At 40.7% G+C, this 17,841-nt stretch overlaps 1 protein-coding gene across 1 annotated transcript in view; it reads left to right on the top strand.

The window, feature by feature from the left end:
- The window catches only part of LOC145417418 (uncharacterized), a 287,807-nt gene that overhangs the window by 164,713 nt on the left and 105,253 nt on the right, over positions 1-17,841 (top strand). The window contains exon 8 of the mRNA XM_080286100.1: positions 15,499-15,641. Coding sequence (XP_080142226.1) covers positions 15,499-15,641 — 143 coding nt within the window. The remainder of the gene's footprint in view (positions 1-15,498; positions 15,642-17,841) is intronic.

Raw genomic sequence — 17,841 nt, forward strand, 5'->3', positions numbered from 1 at the left:
CTACCCCTAAAGCTAGTACATTCATACTTATCACCCTTGCCTTTATACAACGGGACCACACAAGCACTTGCCCAGTCAATTGGCACCATACCTTTCTCAAAGCACACATTCAACAATCTTACTAACCAGTCAACAATAGTCACTCCACCACCCTTCAGGCATTCCACAGCACACCCATCCATACCTACAGCTTTCCCTGTTTTCATCTCCTTTACTGCCTTCTCCACTTCGTTCTTTGTGATCAAAGAATCATTCAACTCTCCCAACACATTTATTCCTTGCACCCTTCCATCTGCCACAATCTCAGCCACCCTTTCCTCCTCTACATTTAACAATCTTTCAAAAAACTCTGCCCATCTCTTCCTTACTGCATCTATCTCAATTAACATACTGAAGAAAAAAGAGAAAATAGTGAGAGAAACTGTAGAAAGGAACAGATGCGTGGTAATATTTGGAAACAGGGAGGAGGAAGAAAAGGTTAGATTTGTGAGACTCGAGAGAGACATGAACCTGGTGAGAGGTATATTAGGCAAAACTGACCCCGAAGGAGACAAGTGGGCAAAAGAAATTGAGGAAGTAAGGAGGATAGGGCCTTACGGGAAAGGGGAAACAAGACCAATGAGTTAAGTTGACATCAGAAAGTTTAGTAAATGATATACTCAGAATGACCTGGAAATTAAGCAAAGAGGCTGGAATGGAAAATATTATAATAAGATAAGATTTAAATGAAGAAGAAAGAGAAGTTTTAAAATCACTGAAGGATCAAATAAAGGAAAAAAATGATAAGAGGACAGAGGAAGAATGTAATGCTTTTTTTTTTGGAGAGTATTGGATATGAAAGTAAGGAAGTGGTATATACGGAAATATAAGCGAAGGAAACTAAGGGGGATAGCTGTGAAAGATTAGAAATTGAGGAAGTGGTACTGATGGAGAGAAGGAGAGAAGAGAGTATAAAAAACATGAAAAATAATGTAAAGGTGATATACACTAATATTGATGGTTTAATATCGGCCAGGCTTGAAATTAATGATTTCTTGAGAGAATATGAACCTGATGTCATGTGCTTTGTAGAGACCAAATTAAGAGAGGATATTGATGTTCATTTGGGAGATGGTAAATACAATCTGTGGAGATGAGACATAAAAGAAAAAACGGGAGGAGGAGTGATGATATAAGTGAAGAACAACATAAATGTAGATACCTTGGAAATGGGAGAAGGCAGGGCTGAAGTGATATATATGAAATTAGAAACTGGAGAGAAAGTCAAGAGAGATATGGCGTTAGTGTATGTTCCCCCTAAGACGAGTATAATTTTGGTGGGTGACTTTAACTGTAAAGAGGTGAACTGGGAGGAATGGGACTCAGGAGGCATCGAGGATCCGTGGGGCACTATATTATTATATATAATGATGAATAATGTGATGACACAATGGGTCGAAGAGACAGTTCCGAGGTGAGGACACACCAGCAAGGTTAGATTTACTGTTTACCAAAGAACCCGATGTAATAGAATCATTGAAAAATTTCTGTCCTATAGAAAAAAGTGATCATGTGGTCATTGAGTTCCAGATGATAATAGGGAACGTCGAGCCAAGAGATGAGCTTCATAGACAGGGAAGATACAACTTTGGGAAAGCTAATTTCACAGGACTGAGAAACTTTTTTGAAAATGCGGATTGGAGAAAATTCAGAGAAACAAAAGAGATACAAAAGAAGTGGGATATCTTTCTAGACCTCTACAATTTGGGAGTGGAAAAATTTGTACCAAGAGTAAGAGGGAAAGAAAACAGGAAAAAGGAGTGGTTTAATAGAAGGTGTATGATAGCAAAAAAAGAAAGAGAAAAGGCGTGGAACAACTGGAGAAAGAGGGGCAACACCAGAACAAAGGAAGAATATAAAAGAACTAGAAACGATTACACAAGAATACGTAGAGAAGAAGAAAGGAATTTTGAAAAAGGTATAATAGACAAATGCAAGGCTGAACCCAAACTGTTTTATAGATTTGTTAATGGCAAATTGAAACAAAGGGAAGGAATCACTAAATTGAAAGTAGAAGGAGAGGTCTATAAAGATGCAGCAATGCATGCTGAAAGAATGAACAAATGTTTCCAGTCAGTTTTCACTAATGAAAAAGAGTTTGTGGAAGGGGAGGGAGTGACTAGAAATGTACCGGTGATAAAAGATATAAAAGTGGAGTTACAGGAAGTGTACAGTGCTCGTCAGAATTATTGAGCGCCCTGCGTCCCTCCTAAGAAACAAACCTTTCAACATTGAAAAACATATAAATAATGCATTTTATTTATCTTTAGTGCTTCGTAGGGTAGCCTTTATGTTTCTTCACGGACCTGAGATGTCTTGGAAGTGAAAGGGTGAGGTTCCTCAGGTGCTGGAGGGGTATATTGTCCCAGGAGTCACGAATGGCAGCTTCCAGCTTAGGCAGAGAGCTAACGTCCTTCCCTTGGAGACTCTTCTTTACGTGGTACCAGAGGTTTTCAATTGGGTTGAGGTCTGGGCTATTTTCTGGCCAGTCTGTCATGAATGATACCTCGCAGTCACGAAGCCAATTGATGATCGATTTGGCCTTGTGAGCAGGTGCACCGTCCTGCTGAAACACTCGTGCACCTGTTAGCTCGAATGAGTCTGGTAAATGATCACACACAAGCTCCAGGTAAACATCCTGATTCACTCTAACATTCTTGGGAAGCACAACAAGCTTCCCCGAATCTTGACCCGAGAAACAAGCCCACACCATGAGTGAATCAGGATGTTTTACTGTGCTTTCTACATACCGTGGGTCAAGTGGGTCACTACCTTTGTGTCAATACACACGTGCTCCTCTGTTACAGGTAACACTAAACGTTGCCTCATCAGACCAGAACACTGACAACCATTGCTCCTCACCCCAGTTTAGATATTTATTAGCAAAGGCAAGCCTACGAATTCTCTGGCTTTCGGTGAGAAGAGGCTTTTTCACAGGCCTATGACTTGTGTAACCAAGCTCATGCACCCTACGAGACACTTTTCTCACAGACACCTCACCAAACACTTCTGGGTTGCTCTCCTTAATTTTCCTTGCACTCACACGAGGATTAAACTCCACTGCACGTTTTAAAACATTAACAGACTTTGGGGAAGTTTTCCTAGGCCTACCAGACCTCGGTTTCTTCGTGGGAACTTCACCACTGTTTTCCAACCGAAACTGCGCATACCAACAAGGCACTGTCGATCATGCCACACCAACCAATTCACTAATTTCCTTTGTCTGGTGGCCTGCCTCCTTTAGAGCAATGATCTGGGATATGATTTCACTTGATGTTCGCGGATAGGTGCCATAACAAAGTGGTGAACCCCAAAACACTTCGGGACACTCGGTAAAAAATGGCGCAATTTGAGAGGGACACTTGGCGGTGTTCCTCTCTCTCAGGCAGCCCGTGGGCGACTGAGGCGGGAACCAACCAGCGTGTCGGAATGTCTCAGGGCGCCATGACGTCATGCTCGTGGCACAAACTTGTGGCTCAATTTTTACCCCCCAAAATGGGTGATTCTTTTTTGGCCATAAGTATTGCGCGCCTGGTGGACAACGCTGAATAATTTTGACGAGTACTGTACAAATTATTAGAAACTCAAGATGTAAGGAAAGCCCCAGGACCTGATGGAATTTCTAATTGGGTACTGAAGGAATGCAGAGAACAACTGGCTGATAAAATTCACAGTTTAATCATCTGTTCTCTGGAAGAGGGGAAAGTGCCACAGGAATGGAAGAGGGCAAATATGGTACCAATTTATAAGGGAGGAAACAGGGAAGAACCCCTGAATTATAGACCAGTGTCTCTAACCAGCATGGTCGCAAAATTGTGCGAGAATCCTGAAAGACAGATGGATAAAATATCTAGAAGAGATGAATATTTTGGCCGAATGTCAGTTTGGATTCAGAAGTGGAAGGTCATGGGTTTTTAATTTGTTCAGCTTTTACTCAAGAGCGATTGACGTGGTACAGGAGAGAGATGGTTGGGTGGATTGTCAGACTTAGAGAAGGCCTTTGACAAGGTACCTCATAAGAGACTAATGTGGAAACTAGAATATGTAGGAGGACTGAAGGGGAAACTCCTGGAATGGATGAAAGACTTTTTGAGACAGACAAATGAGGACAGTAATAAAGGATAGGATATCTGGATGGAGGGAAGTAACAAGTGGAGTCCTCCAAGGCTCGGTGTTGGTGCCAGTAATGTTCCTGGTTTACGTAAATGATATGGTAGATGGAGTGAACAGTTATGCAAGTCTGTTTGCTGATGATGTAAAGATCTTGAGGAAGGTAGAGGTTGAGGAGGACTGTAAAATGCTGCAGGAGGATCTGGATAGGATACATGATTGGAGCCGGATGTGGGAAATGAAATTTAGTGTAAAGAAATGTAAAATAATGGAAATGGGTAAAAGTACCAGGAGGCCATCAATGAATTATTTGTTGGGTAATGAATTAATCACTGAAATGAGAGAAGAGAAAGACTTAGGAGTGCTGGTCCAAGACAGTTTATCACCTGAAAAGCACAATTAATAAGATAGTTAGAGAGACTTATAAACTCCTGACTAACATAAGAGTAGCATTTCATTATATGGATGAGGAAATGATGAAAAAATTGATAGTGGCCATGATCTGTCCCAGGTTAGAATATGCAGCGGTAGTGTGGTCCCCATGCAAAAAGAAAGATATAAACAAGATTGAGAGAATACAAAGAACAGCAACCAAAATGGTCCCCAGTCTGGCAGATCTGTCATACAGAGAGAGGCTGGAAAAGCTGGATTTGCCTTCCTTAGAGGAAAGGAGAAAGAGGGGAGACATGATTGCAGTGTTCAGGACCATAGTGGGAGTAGATAAAATTGACCGAGATTATCTGTTTTTATGGGATAAGAGAGCAACAAGAGGACACGGAATGAAATTGAAAAAGTCAAGCTGCTTGAAGGATATCAAGAAATATAGCTTTCCTTACAGGAGTATAGATTTATTGAATAGCCTGGACAAAGAGATCATCCAGTCTAAAAACTTAACGAGTTTAAAGCTAAACTTGACTTACTGAGAAACAGCGATGGGAACCCACGAGCATAGCACATTTTGTGTATCTCAATTAGGTATATTGGGTAAATACATAAGTATTTGGAACGACTTAGACAAAAAGGTGGTGCAGGAGAAAAGCATTCATGTGTGTAAAAGTAAACAAGATAAATGTGGATATGGAGACAGGACAACACGAGCATAGCTCAATTCCTGTATGCTACAATTAGGTAAAAACACACACACACACACACACACACACACACACACACACACACACACACACACACACACACACACACACACACTAACAGTGGAATTGAGTACACTTAGGAAGAAAATGAGTGAAATGGCAAGTACAGTAGTCAATCACGAGAGTGTTATGGAAGAGTTCAAAAATGACACAGAGACAATTAGGCAAGTAAGCAGTCTTATTGACCAGAGCAGTGATATTGAGGAGAAAATAACACAGGTGAATGAAGCTGTGCAAAGCTACAAAAATGATGTGGAAACCACGTATGCTGAAATGGTGAAAGTAAAGAAAGACTTAGAAACAAGGGTGGAGGGAAAAAGCATTAAAAAGGAAGTGAAAAGAATAATCGAAAACAATCCAAAGTTAGTCAGAGATTCAGTAGATATAAACAAATCTATAGTAATCACTGGTATAGAAGAGGAAGAAGTAAAAAACAAGATCACAAGAGACAAATAGGAGATGGCAAATGTAATGAGCTTACTGAAAGAAGTATCAGAGGAAATCTGTAGTAAAGACATAGTGGAACACAAAAGGTTAGGGAAATATGAGGAAAGCAAGAAAAGACCTCTAAAGGTGACTTTCCAGAGTGTAAACACTGTGGAAGAGATACTAAAAAATGCAAAGAATCTTATGGAAAAAGAGGAGTTCAAAAATGTATGGATAAAAAGATGCCTAACACAAGAGGAACTGGAATTACTGAAAGAGAAAAGGGAGGAAGCAAAAACAAAAAATGAGGGAAGATCAGAAGAGGACAAGAAGAAATTTTTTTACAAAGTAATAGGATTGCAGGTACGAAAGTGGTACACAAACAGGATGGAATAAAAAGGAGGAAGGTAGTAGAACCATGTCATGACAAGTATATAAACAAGATGATAAAGTTGATGTACTCAAATGTGGATGGAATAGTATCTAAATTACTAGAGATAAATGATTATGTCAGAGAAAATGAACCACAAATAATATGCCTAACTGAAACAAAATTAACACCAAGGATATCTAATGACATACTAAACTTAGAGGAATACAATATATGGAGAAGAGACAGAAATTTAAAAAAAGGAGGAGGAATTATAATATTAACTAAGAAAAATCTAAAAGTCAATGAAATAAAACTAGATATACCATCACAAGTAGAACTGATTGCAGTAGAGATCAACACATCTGAAGGTAAAGTAATTGTAGCCAATTTGTACATGCCACCCAGATCAAACACATGGGAAAGAGACGTATATGAGGACCTGGCAGAGAGTACATTTCAGAGTTTAAGATCATTACTACATAAAATGGAAGAGAAATCAGAAAGAATTATACTAACTGGGGATTTCAATACAATTATAAATTGGAATACTCTAGATATAATTAGCCAAGAAAGCTGTTGGGACCAAAAGCTCCTGGATCTCATACAAGAGTTCTTCCTAACGCAACATGTGAGGGAAACCACCAGAAAAAGAGGACTTGATGTACCTTCAGTGCTAGATCTAATATTTACTAGGCAAGAAAATGATATTGACAGTTTAATATATCACCCACCACTCGGCAAAAGCGATCATGCAGTACTAAATTATAACTTCAGGATAGCATATGACATAGTAAACAGCAGTGACAGTTACAAAAAGAGCCTAAACTATAAAAAGGGAAATTATCAAGACCTAAAGAAGTATTTCTTAGAAGTTGATTGGGAAAATGAGCTTAGAGGACATGATTTAAATGCTGTATATAAAAAATTTTGTGAATTTTATGAAATAGGAGTCCAGAAGTACATCCCACAGCACAAAGAAGCAGATAAGAAAATACAGAAATGGTAATGTAAAAATTAAAAGAAAGAAGAGATTTGTTGTGGAATAGATACAGAAGACATAATAGTGATAGGGCGTATAATAATTACAAACAGGCCAGAAACGATTATACAAGAATAAAGAGGGAAGCCCAAAAACAGTTTGAGGAGGATATAATAAATAAAAGTAGTGATCAACCAAAGCTGTTTTACAGCTATATCAGAAGCAAAACCAAAGTAAAAGATATAATACAATCAATGGGGTGCTTTCAAAGCTACTATTCCGCTAGATGACTCCACTGTTGCAGTAAACGCATTCCCCGCACTGTTTAAAAAGCATATTTTTGTTTGTTAAATATCTATACTGTTGTGTGAAAATGTGGATCATGGTAATGTCAAATGCCGAAATATAAATAATACAAATGGAACACGTATATATAACTTATCGTGAAGTGTTTACATTTATCGTAAACGGAAATTAAAATATCACTGATGGCATGTGATGGCAACTCGTCCTTCCAGTGACCCTATATTATTTAATTTCTGCTACATTTAGTGCAAATTTGGTTCTTGATACATTGTCTGTTCAGACTGTAAAGTACGCCTAGTGGGTATCTAGACTCATCCAGTTTCTATGTGGGCAGAAATTTAATGTTGAGTAAATACTGGCATTCAACATTTTGCTCGCTTCCTTCACGCATGCGCACCACAAGACAGTCCCGTGTTTAAGTTTTTTCACGAGGGATGTCAAGTTTCCATGAAAAATTTTATTTGATGGCGTGTAATGTCACGGATTCACTCAGAGTAGAAACAAGCTAAATTCATAACATTCGTCATTGGTTCGTAAGTGACTATGTACAGGCAGTGTGTTTCACTGAGCGATATCTTTGTGTGATTGTCATTCCCACATATTGCCTCTCTAGCTCTTAACTAAGCTACGCCCATTTCTCATGTCCCTGTACCCGACGTTGGTTACATTACTGTCGTAAATGGACACACCCACAAACACATATAGTTCAGTAATGTGAGTTCCTGACTGTTGAACTGAGAGAGAGACCTTCCCCTGCAGCTTCCTTGCACCATGAGTGAGTCATATTCATATTTATCATTGTAGCTTTTTGTAAATAAAGTGTTACAGTGAAGTTTTGTCTTTTTCTGTTGAGAACTAGTGGTTATTTTAATTTTTACATTTCACCAAGTGCCTACCAAATAAATACCTTAAGGTCATCTTATCATCAATATCTCACACACATTGCCCCCTCTTGGCAAGTCCCTAATGGTATGGTCATGTGAGAACTGTCTCCAGGCCACCTGTCCACACACATATGTTTGTAAGATCTTCCACTGACTGAGTCAGTAGCTTGTGCACATACCAGTCCTCTTGACCTGGATGCAATCTCACTCGGGGTAGACATTTAAGAGGATGCAGTAGTATTTACTCGTCATGTGTTCTCACGTTTGCGCATATATATATATATATATATATATATATATATATATATATATATAAAATCGTGAATACTGAACTTGACTCCGTGTGAATCTTGTGGATCACTTGGAGGCGATGTCTTGGCTTGTGTACCTTCCACAGTCGTCTGTCCTCGGTGAGACCGGGCAAAGAATGACGCGTAAACGATCTTGGTTTTGGGACGGTTCCTCAGACCGGATGATTTTTGATGGTGAATGCCAGTATTTACTCAACATTAAATTTCTGCCCACATAGAGACTGGATGAGTCAAGATACCCACTAGGCGTACTTTACACTCTGAACAAACTATGTATTAAGAATCTAACTTGCACTAAATGTAGCAGAAATTAAATAATATAGGACCACTGAAATGGTGGATTGCCATCACATGCCATCAGTGATATTTTAATTTCAGTTTATGGTAAATATAAACAATTCATGATACGTTATATATACGTGTTCTGTTTGTATTATTTTTATTACGGCATATGACTTTACCATGATTCACAATTTCACACAACAGTGTAAATATTTAATAAATAAAATTATGCTTTTTAAACAGCGCGGGAATGTGTTTACTGCTACAGTGGAGCCATCTGACGGAATACTAGGCTTTTCAGAAGCACCCCATTACGGACGAGGGAATCACTTATACACAAGAGAAAGATATTTGTGAAGCACTAAATAAGAATTTCCAATTAGTTTTTACAGAAGAAAAAAATTTTGAGAGGGACTATGTGGAACACGCATGTCCACACATACTACCAGATATACAAATAGCAGAAAAAGTAATACAGGAGGAGTTAAGTAGATTAGACAGAGGAAAAGCAAGTGGTCCTGATGAAATTTTATGTTGGGTACTACGAGAATGTGCAAAGAAGTTAAGTAAACCATTATTTTTAATTTTCAAGAAATCCTTGAGTCAAGGTAAACTACCTGATATTTGGAAAAAAGCAAATATTGTCCCCTTATTCAAGAAAGGAAATAGACAAAATCCACTCAACTACCGACCAGTATCACTGACCAGTGTTGTAAGCAAGGTATTAGAAAAGCTTATAAGAAAAGCTTGGGTAAATCATCTAGAAGAACACAGTATGATAACAGAAAGACAATTTGGTTTCAGAAAAGGAAAATCATGTGTTACTAATCTGTTGAGCTACTATGACAGAGTAACAAACACAATACAGGAAAGGGAAGGATGGGTGGACAGTATCTATTTAGATTTCAAGAAAGCTTTTGACACAGTACCTCACCAAAGACTTTTATGGAAACTGTACCATCAAGGAGGAATTCGAGGCAAACTGTCTTGTTGGATGCAAGACTTTCTCATAAAAAGAGAAATGAGAACAGTACTAAGAGGAAACTACTCATCATGGAAAGAAGTGACTAGTGGAGTACCACAGGGTTCAGTGCTGGCACCAATCATGTTTTTAGTGTATATAAATGATATAAACAGTAACACTGGAAATGAGAGCTATCTGAATATGTTTGCAGATGATGCAAAAATACAAAAGAGAATTAATAACACAGACTCTTGTAAAGAGCTACAAGAAGAATTAAATAAACTTCATGAATGGAGTAGTACATGGCAAATGGAATTCAGTGTGGACAAGTGTCATGTAATCAAGTTTGGTAAAAGTGGAAAAAGACCTGATTGGGATTATAAGTTGGGAAATAAAACCCTATACACATCAGAAAGAGAGAAAGACCTAGGTGTGATAATCAATAACAGACTATCTCCGGCTGACGACATCAGCGAGAAGGTATGGAACATGTATACACTGCTTGCAAATATGATAATAGCATTCACATACATAAATGAAGACATGCTAAGAAGGATAATAACATCCTTCATTAGACCAACCCTGGAATATGCATCAGTAGTCTGGAGTCCTCATCTCAAAAAGCACATAGACAAGATTGAAAAAGTTAAAAGGGCCGCTACAAGATGGATACCAAGCTTAAGGGACCTAAGCTACGAAGAAAGACTAAATAAACTGAATCTACCAACACTACAGGAGAGAAGGAAAAGAGGTGACATGATAATGCTATATAAGTCATATCAGGGAAGGAGAAAATAGACATAAATGATTACTTAACGTATGGGGAAGCATCAGCAAGAAGACACCTCAAAAAACTGCATAAGAAGAGAGGTGATAAAGACATAAGGAAATTCAGTTTCCCAAACAGAGCAATTGATCAGTGGAGTGCACTACCGAATGAAATTGTGTGTGCCAAAACAATTCACAAATTTAAGGATATGTACGATAAATATGGTTTAAGACACGGGACAGTACGAGCTTGACTCACTCCTGTAAAGATACAATTAGGTAAAAACACACACACACACATACAATTAGGTAGGTAAGAACACACACACACACAAACACACCCACACACACACACTTTCAAGCTGTTTTTCACTCTTGGCATGCAGCACCATCATCTGCATACATCAGCTCTGAGATACTCCACCCTTCACCATTTATTACCAAGCTCATCCCTCTTTTCTCATCTCATCCATATGCGAGTGTGAGCTTGTGTCACCAAATTGTTTTCCCACCTACCCTACATAAATTTCAAAACTCCCATAAAAACTCATATTGGCATGCAGCAGCTTTCCATCCACACCATGTACTGTATATGCAAAACCTTCCATAATCCTTTTTTTGCCTGTGTAAGAAAATTATAGTAACATGACATTAACTTCACACCACCAGGCTGTGAAGTGTGTTTTATTATAATTAATATGGAAACCATTTGCATCCATACCATCCCTCCATCTCTAAAACTTCTTTCTGGCTTCCTGCATACTTTCAGCAGTGAAAACTAGATCATCAATATATAACAACTCCTAAGGTAGCACACTTCTAAACTCTCTTCACTGCTCCAGGTGCCAAGATGAATTGCAGTGGACTCATTCCTGAACCTCGATGCACACCATCACTGAATGAGAATTCCTTGCTGAACTCCCCACTCACTCACAGACATACTTGCCCTTATGTACATTGTGAACACCAACCTGACGATCACTTCATCACCACTGAAATTTCTCATGGCCCATCTTAGAGTGCTACCACCCTCAAGATTGTATCATGTTTTCTGCAAATTAACACCTTTAAAAGTCACATGAGTATTCCCGGACATAAAGGATTTTAAAGTCTGTTAAGCTTCATCCGTGATGTTAACTTTGGGCTAAAATGTCACATAACTAAGCTTGGCTGGTAGCATAAACATTGCAGAGAAGACTCAGTTTGTACTCTACACCCGTCAATAACATTTGACTTTGGGAGGGTGACTAGAAAGCTGTGTGTATGTATGTTTATCAGCATCTTGTGGATTATGTATGGTTGGTAGGTGAGAATGAGGCTGTTGAGGGATGTGTTTGTGGATTCATGAGAGATGTGGATTAACCCCTAGGCACCGGGCATGGGTAGACCTATGCACGTCTCAGAACCAGGTTTTTTTTAGGATAATCGATTTGGTCCCCCCCCCCACACAAGTCAATCACAAATGACAAAAAACACATAAAAAGTGCATACTTATTCTCTGTTGGCGATTTGGAGGTGGTGGTGTGGTGTGAGGGAGCAGGTGTGTGGTAGCTGGGCTGAGCGTTTTCAAGGTCTTGGTGGTGTGATGGCGGTGGTGGGTGGAGGGAGGAGGGATGATATCTCATGCCAGAATAAATGTTGAGTGTGTCTTTGTTCCTCTCACTAATTCACAGTGCCGTATGAACACAGTATTTAAAAAAAAAAAAAAAAAAGTAACCAATAAAGTTCGGCTTATTTTATGTTTTCCATGATACTGTGTTTATTTTCTAACAAACTTATGTCTATTTAGGTATTCACAGTTATTTACACACTATTTACACATTATTTCACTGTTTTTAGCACTTCTTAACAATGGTCAGTACAAATGTTTTCAAGCACCCATACACTCTCCCCCACACCCCTCATGGCCCCCTAGTAGCCCTCCCCACTAACTCCACCCCACCCTACCCCTCCTGACCCCTACCCCTATCCTGAACCAGTATCAGCTGGTTCCAAGGCCACACTCTTCCTATGCCGGCCTCCCACCACCCTCCACCACAGCCCTCCTCCCTGCTGGGCTGCCCTCCCACACCCCTGCCCCCTTCCCCGGCCAGCCGGCATTACTCCGTGCACCAGCCATGCCGGGACAATACTCTGAGTCCATATGGCATGCTGTGAAGTTCAAACATGCCCGCGAAAAATTAAAACGTCATATGACGTGGACTGTAGGCCTCTACCAACACGTCATATGACGTGGACCGGTGCCTGGGGGTTAAGGATGTCAGGATACCAGAGTCAGAGAGTGTGTGCTTAGATGGTATGTTCATGTGGAGAGAATGGATATAAGTTGAGTGGTGAAAATGGTATATCTGAGCAAATTTGAAGGTGGAAAGATTTGCGGTAGGACAAGAAGGTGGAAGTATGGTAAATGAGTGTGTGAAAGTGAGATATGGAGAGTTATGAGGTTTGGGAACTAACAGCAGATTGAGCTGGTTGTGAGAATTTATTATGGAGTAGTGTGTGACAAGGGTTTGGCACCCCTTCCTTAATGTGACAGTAATCAGATTAATTCCTATGGATAGGTGAGTGTGAAAATTATGGGCAAAAAATAAGTTTTGATATATCAGGTGGAGCCAGGATTCTGAGGGTGTGAATGGGAGTGTGACCCATGCATTTGGGCAGGCTTTGGTTAGCATCTCACCATTCCTCACCCTACCTTAGGATGGAAAAGGAGGTCTGGATGATGATGATGATGTATTTTATTATGTTAGAACTTTATCAATGCGGGAGTGCGACAAGGTTGTGTGATGTCTCCATTGTTGCTCAGAATACTGTATAAGCGGATGGAGTGATGAGAGAAGTAAAAACACATGTAATGGAGAGTGGGATGGCGTTGGTAATGAATGGTGATGGATGGAATATCTCAAATTTGTTGTATGCTGATAATGCAGTGCTACTTGCAAATACTGGACAAGAGCTTGGTAGACTAGAGCAGAGTTTTGTAGGTGTCTGTGAGCATCGTGCCTTTAGAATAAATGTAGAAAAGGGTCAAGTGATGGTTATGAAGAGAGAAGGTGACTCAGTGTGATGTTACAGCAAATGGAAACAGACAGATTGGTGAGCGGTTCAAATACCTGGGTACAGTGATAGAAAAAAGAGAAAAATGTGCAAAAGAAGTGGAGAGCAGAGTGAAACAGGGAAGGAAAGTGGCCGGTGCTATGAAGGCCTTGATAAGAAACAGAGGCTTGAGTGTTGCAGCTGTGCGAGGCTTACATTATGGAGTGTCAGTGCCAACTTTAACATATGGATGTGAGACTATGGTGTGGCAGAAGAAGGAGTGTTAATGCCAACTTTAACATGTGGATGTTAGACTATGGTGTGGCACAAAAATGAAAAGTTAAGAGTAAGGGCAGTGGACATGGAACCTCTAAGGAATATGTGTGGGGTACAGAGAATGGATCGATACGGATTAATGTGATTTTTGAGAGGTGGAGTGAGGAAGACTGTGGACACCAGAATTGAAGTGAGTGTACTGAGATGGTTTGGTCATGTGGAGAGAATGTATGACAATAGAGTGGCGAAAAAGGTATATCTGTGCAAATCTGAAGGAGGGAGGAGGCGAGTTAGGCCAAGAAGAAGGTGGAGGGATATGGTGGATGAGTGTATGAGGGAGAGAGGTATGGAAGTTGGCGAGGCTAAGGGACTGACAAGAGACAGAGCTGGCTGGATGAATTTTGTGTGGAGAAGTGCATAACCAGGGATCTGGCACCCCTTTTTAACAGATTGGCTCTAGCAGATAGGTATATGTGAGGCTGCAGAAAGTGGTGAAATTTTTTGGGCCTACCTGATGGAGCCAGGATTTCAATGGCTTGATTGGTGAGTGAATGGAAGTGTGGCCCATTGAACTGGGCAAATTTTGGCTGTCTGGACATTGCTGCTCCTCACCCTGCCCGAGGTAGGGAAAGGAGGTCTGGATGATGATGATAATTACATCGTGTTCTCTAATAATTTTTTTTTTTTATTATTACTATTATTCTGTTCCCAGCTACCTTGAACAATTACATAAAATGCTTAGAAGTTTGTCATATAAGTCAGTAAATGCTTTAATAATTTCTTGTACATTTCTTATAATTGTCCTACAACATACTGCACCTCGATATAGCAGAGTCTGCAGACACACATCTTTCTTCTTTCATGGCAGCAGGGTGACTGGGGGGATGATTGGTGAGTCATGGCAACTTAGGAGAGAGAGTGAGCCTGTTTCTCATGGCAAAACAGGAACCAGCCACTTAAAAGTGGGTACGAGATCCCAGAGCATACATGTACGAGCACATGCCCCAACGTTCTGCTCCCAGCAGTTCCCTTTGTACTCTAGTGTTGTTGTTCTTGTACTCCCATGTGTGTTTAAATAGTTTAAATGTGAACCTGGTGGAATACAGGTTGAAGTTGCCCTTCTGCTACTCACCATCCACCTTTCTGGAGATAAGAGGGAGTTGAGGGATGTGTATAGCTTGACATTGGAGCTGTCTGGTTATATCAGTGCCACCACATGAGGGTGCTCCTCTCTGGCTCAGACACTTAGGGTGAAGTTACCTTAAAAGCAGTAGCCTTTCCATTGAATGGAAACATGTGCTGGTGATGATGATGTTAATGGAAATATTTCAAGAATGCATGTAAATAGGAGCCCAAGAAAATCTTTGAAAGCAGGGTTTTCCATAACTGAAGAGGAAAAAGACTGTGGTGCATTGTGCAAGGAGAGAGTGGAATTATTTTAGTTGGAAAGGAAAAGTGACAGAAAGCTGAGAGAAACACATGAGAACAGACTACTCAGAAGATGTTTCTGCCATGACCATTTCCTATATAGGGATTTCTAGGAGGAAGGAAAGTTTCAGAGAGGATGGTAATGATGATTTCTCCTTGTTTCAGGTCTTCAGACTTCAAGTGTGTTTATGCGAGAGGCGCGCTCAAAGGTAACACCCAGTAAAGTGAAGGCTTCCGAGACTGCTTCCCCAGGAGGATCAAAACTGGGTTCTGTGTTCAACAAGAGTTTGGATGACATGAGAGATGAGGTAATTTGACTGTAGTGCTACCTTCAGGTGACTGCTGATTGACAAGACTGGTTTCCAGTTACCAAGAAAACCATTTACTCAGGTGGGAGCTATATAGCCAGATGATGCGTAGTGGCCTAGTAGGTTAATGTGCTTCAACCCATTGGAGCCCAAGGCATGGTTAGGGTTACTTTCTCACATGATATCAGGGGTGAGTGAGGCTGGTCTCCTCACCTTAAATGTTGGGACTGAGTTGTCTGAACCCAGACCCCTATACTCTGATTGGGCAAGAAAGGACTGGATAATGGATAGATAGAGAACACCCAGTATTTGGAATAGTTTTAACTTGCAAACTGCAGCACAGGAGTGTGTGACTTTGCTCCTGGTTGAAAAAAGAAGAAAAGCATTGGTGTTCCAGGGTCATTAGAAACCTGTTTTACTCCATAGGTATGAAAGAGAACATGTTAAGTAGGGAAATTTGTAATATAAATTAACTTTCTCATAGCTTTGTCATTATGTGCTGTATTTCCTGCCGTATAATGTGCACTTTTCCCCATAAATTTTTTTTATCAGAAATCACCCCGTGCATTACACCACAAAAGTCATGGTTTGGGGTAGGCCTGCAGGTTGAGATGACTGGTACCCAAAAAACCCTGTTTGCCAGAATGGCGAAAATAGTGATGAAGTATGAGAGCCATGGCCACCAACAGTCAGAAGCATATCACTCAGTGGCCATACTACTTATCAATTAAGATTTCAATAATGCAGACTTATATGAATGTGTATAATCATAAGTACATCATAGATAAATAATAAATGAAGCATTCTGTTGGGTAGGTATGCACATAGATGGCACATGGAGTGATTGCATCATGCCAAGCACATAGCGAGCACAAGCTGGTAGTGAAAAAATTGTATATTCCTGTAATTCCACTTTAAGTGTCAAAGCAAAAGCTTATTTCCATTACTTCTGTCTATTGAGACATTTCATAGCTGAGTGTGGAGTGTGGAGAATGTTATTACATTTTGGGGTTGTTTGTGTTTGGAAACCAGTTGCATTGAGACAACAGATCACTCCTAAGTCCTCCTTGACATAGCCAGCCAATGCCCTCAGATTCTCTGAGTGGTAGACAAGGAGTGGCATTAGCTTCAAGTTTCTCTCTGCATTGCCCCCCAGGACAAGTGTGAGTCAGTCCTTAGCAGCCATGAACCCCAATGTAGACTTTTCCTCAAATGCAAGGAATGTCTTGGAAGACATCTTCTTCCAAACGAGGTCTGTCTCGTTGAAGTTCAACACTTCCTTCGCACTGTAGCCTCCCTCCTCAACTTTTGCTGTAAGCATAGCCGGGAATGCCATTTTGGTTTTCATTGTCAGCACTCGCCGCCTCCCCAGACATACATATGTGATGGAGGCTTGCATGCTTCATACAGTTGTCAAACCAGCCATGGCTGGCTTTGAATGCTTGCTTTTCCTCCAAGCCACGCTTTGCCTTCACCTTTTCCCACTGAGAGACAGAGAGAGAGAGAGCCTTGGTGCATATGAAAAACATGCCAAGGGGTGCCTTCCCTTGGTTCTGGTCCTTTACCCAGATCTTAAGCATCCTCTCCATCTCTTCCATCGCTGGTTCCCAGGTCCTGGTGAGGCGAGCGACTGTCAGGGTGGCCATTTCACCTGCAGCGGTCTTGGTGGTATCACCCTTCATCAGGATGGTGGACACTGTTGACTGTGGCAGGTGGAGAGCAGAGGCGCCCTGACTGCTATCGTGATGCTTGAAAATATCCGCTTCACTTCCATGGATACACCTTTACATTGCCACTTTACCTTCCTATCACCTCTAGCACCTTCAGAGGGTCACTTGGAACCACGCTTGGCACCACTACCACCACCACATGGAGCACTTTTGCCAGATATTATTTCCTTTTTTATGCCCCATAAAACACAAAATCACTAAAATATCGCTAAATACACTGCGCTGAATATTAGCCTTCAGTACCACAGTTACGATGGACAACGATACGTTGCAGCGCAAGATGAGGCTTGCCATGGAGGTCTTCACTCGGTTGCAGACAGAACAAGAAGGATGCTCTACGACACAGAGATCGCACACCCATGCTGCGATGTGCGATCGGTTCTATGCATGTAAACACTGTTGGCCATCCTGCAGGGCATGAGTGGGCGCCACGTGCACACGGTTCAAAACAACCCATCGGATAACCGGGG

The sequence above is a fragment of the Coenobita brevimanus genome, chromosome 110 (genome assembly GCF_032717465.1).
Source record: "Coenobita brevimanus isolate Jiangsu-jjx chromosome 110, ASM3271746v2, whole genome shotgun sequence".
Taxonomy (NCBI): Eukaryota; Metazoa; Arthropoda; class Malacostraca; order Decapoda; family Coenobitidae; genus Coenobita; species Coenobita brevimanus.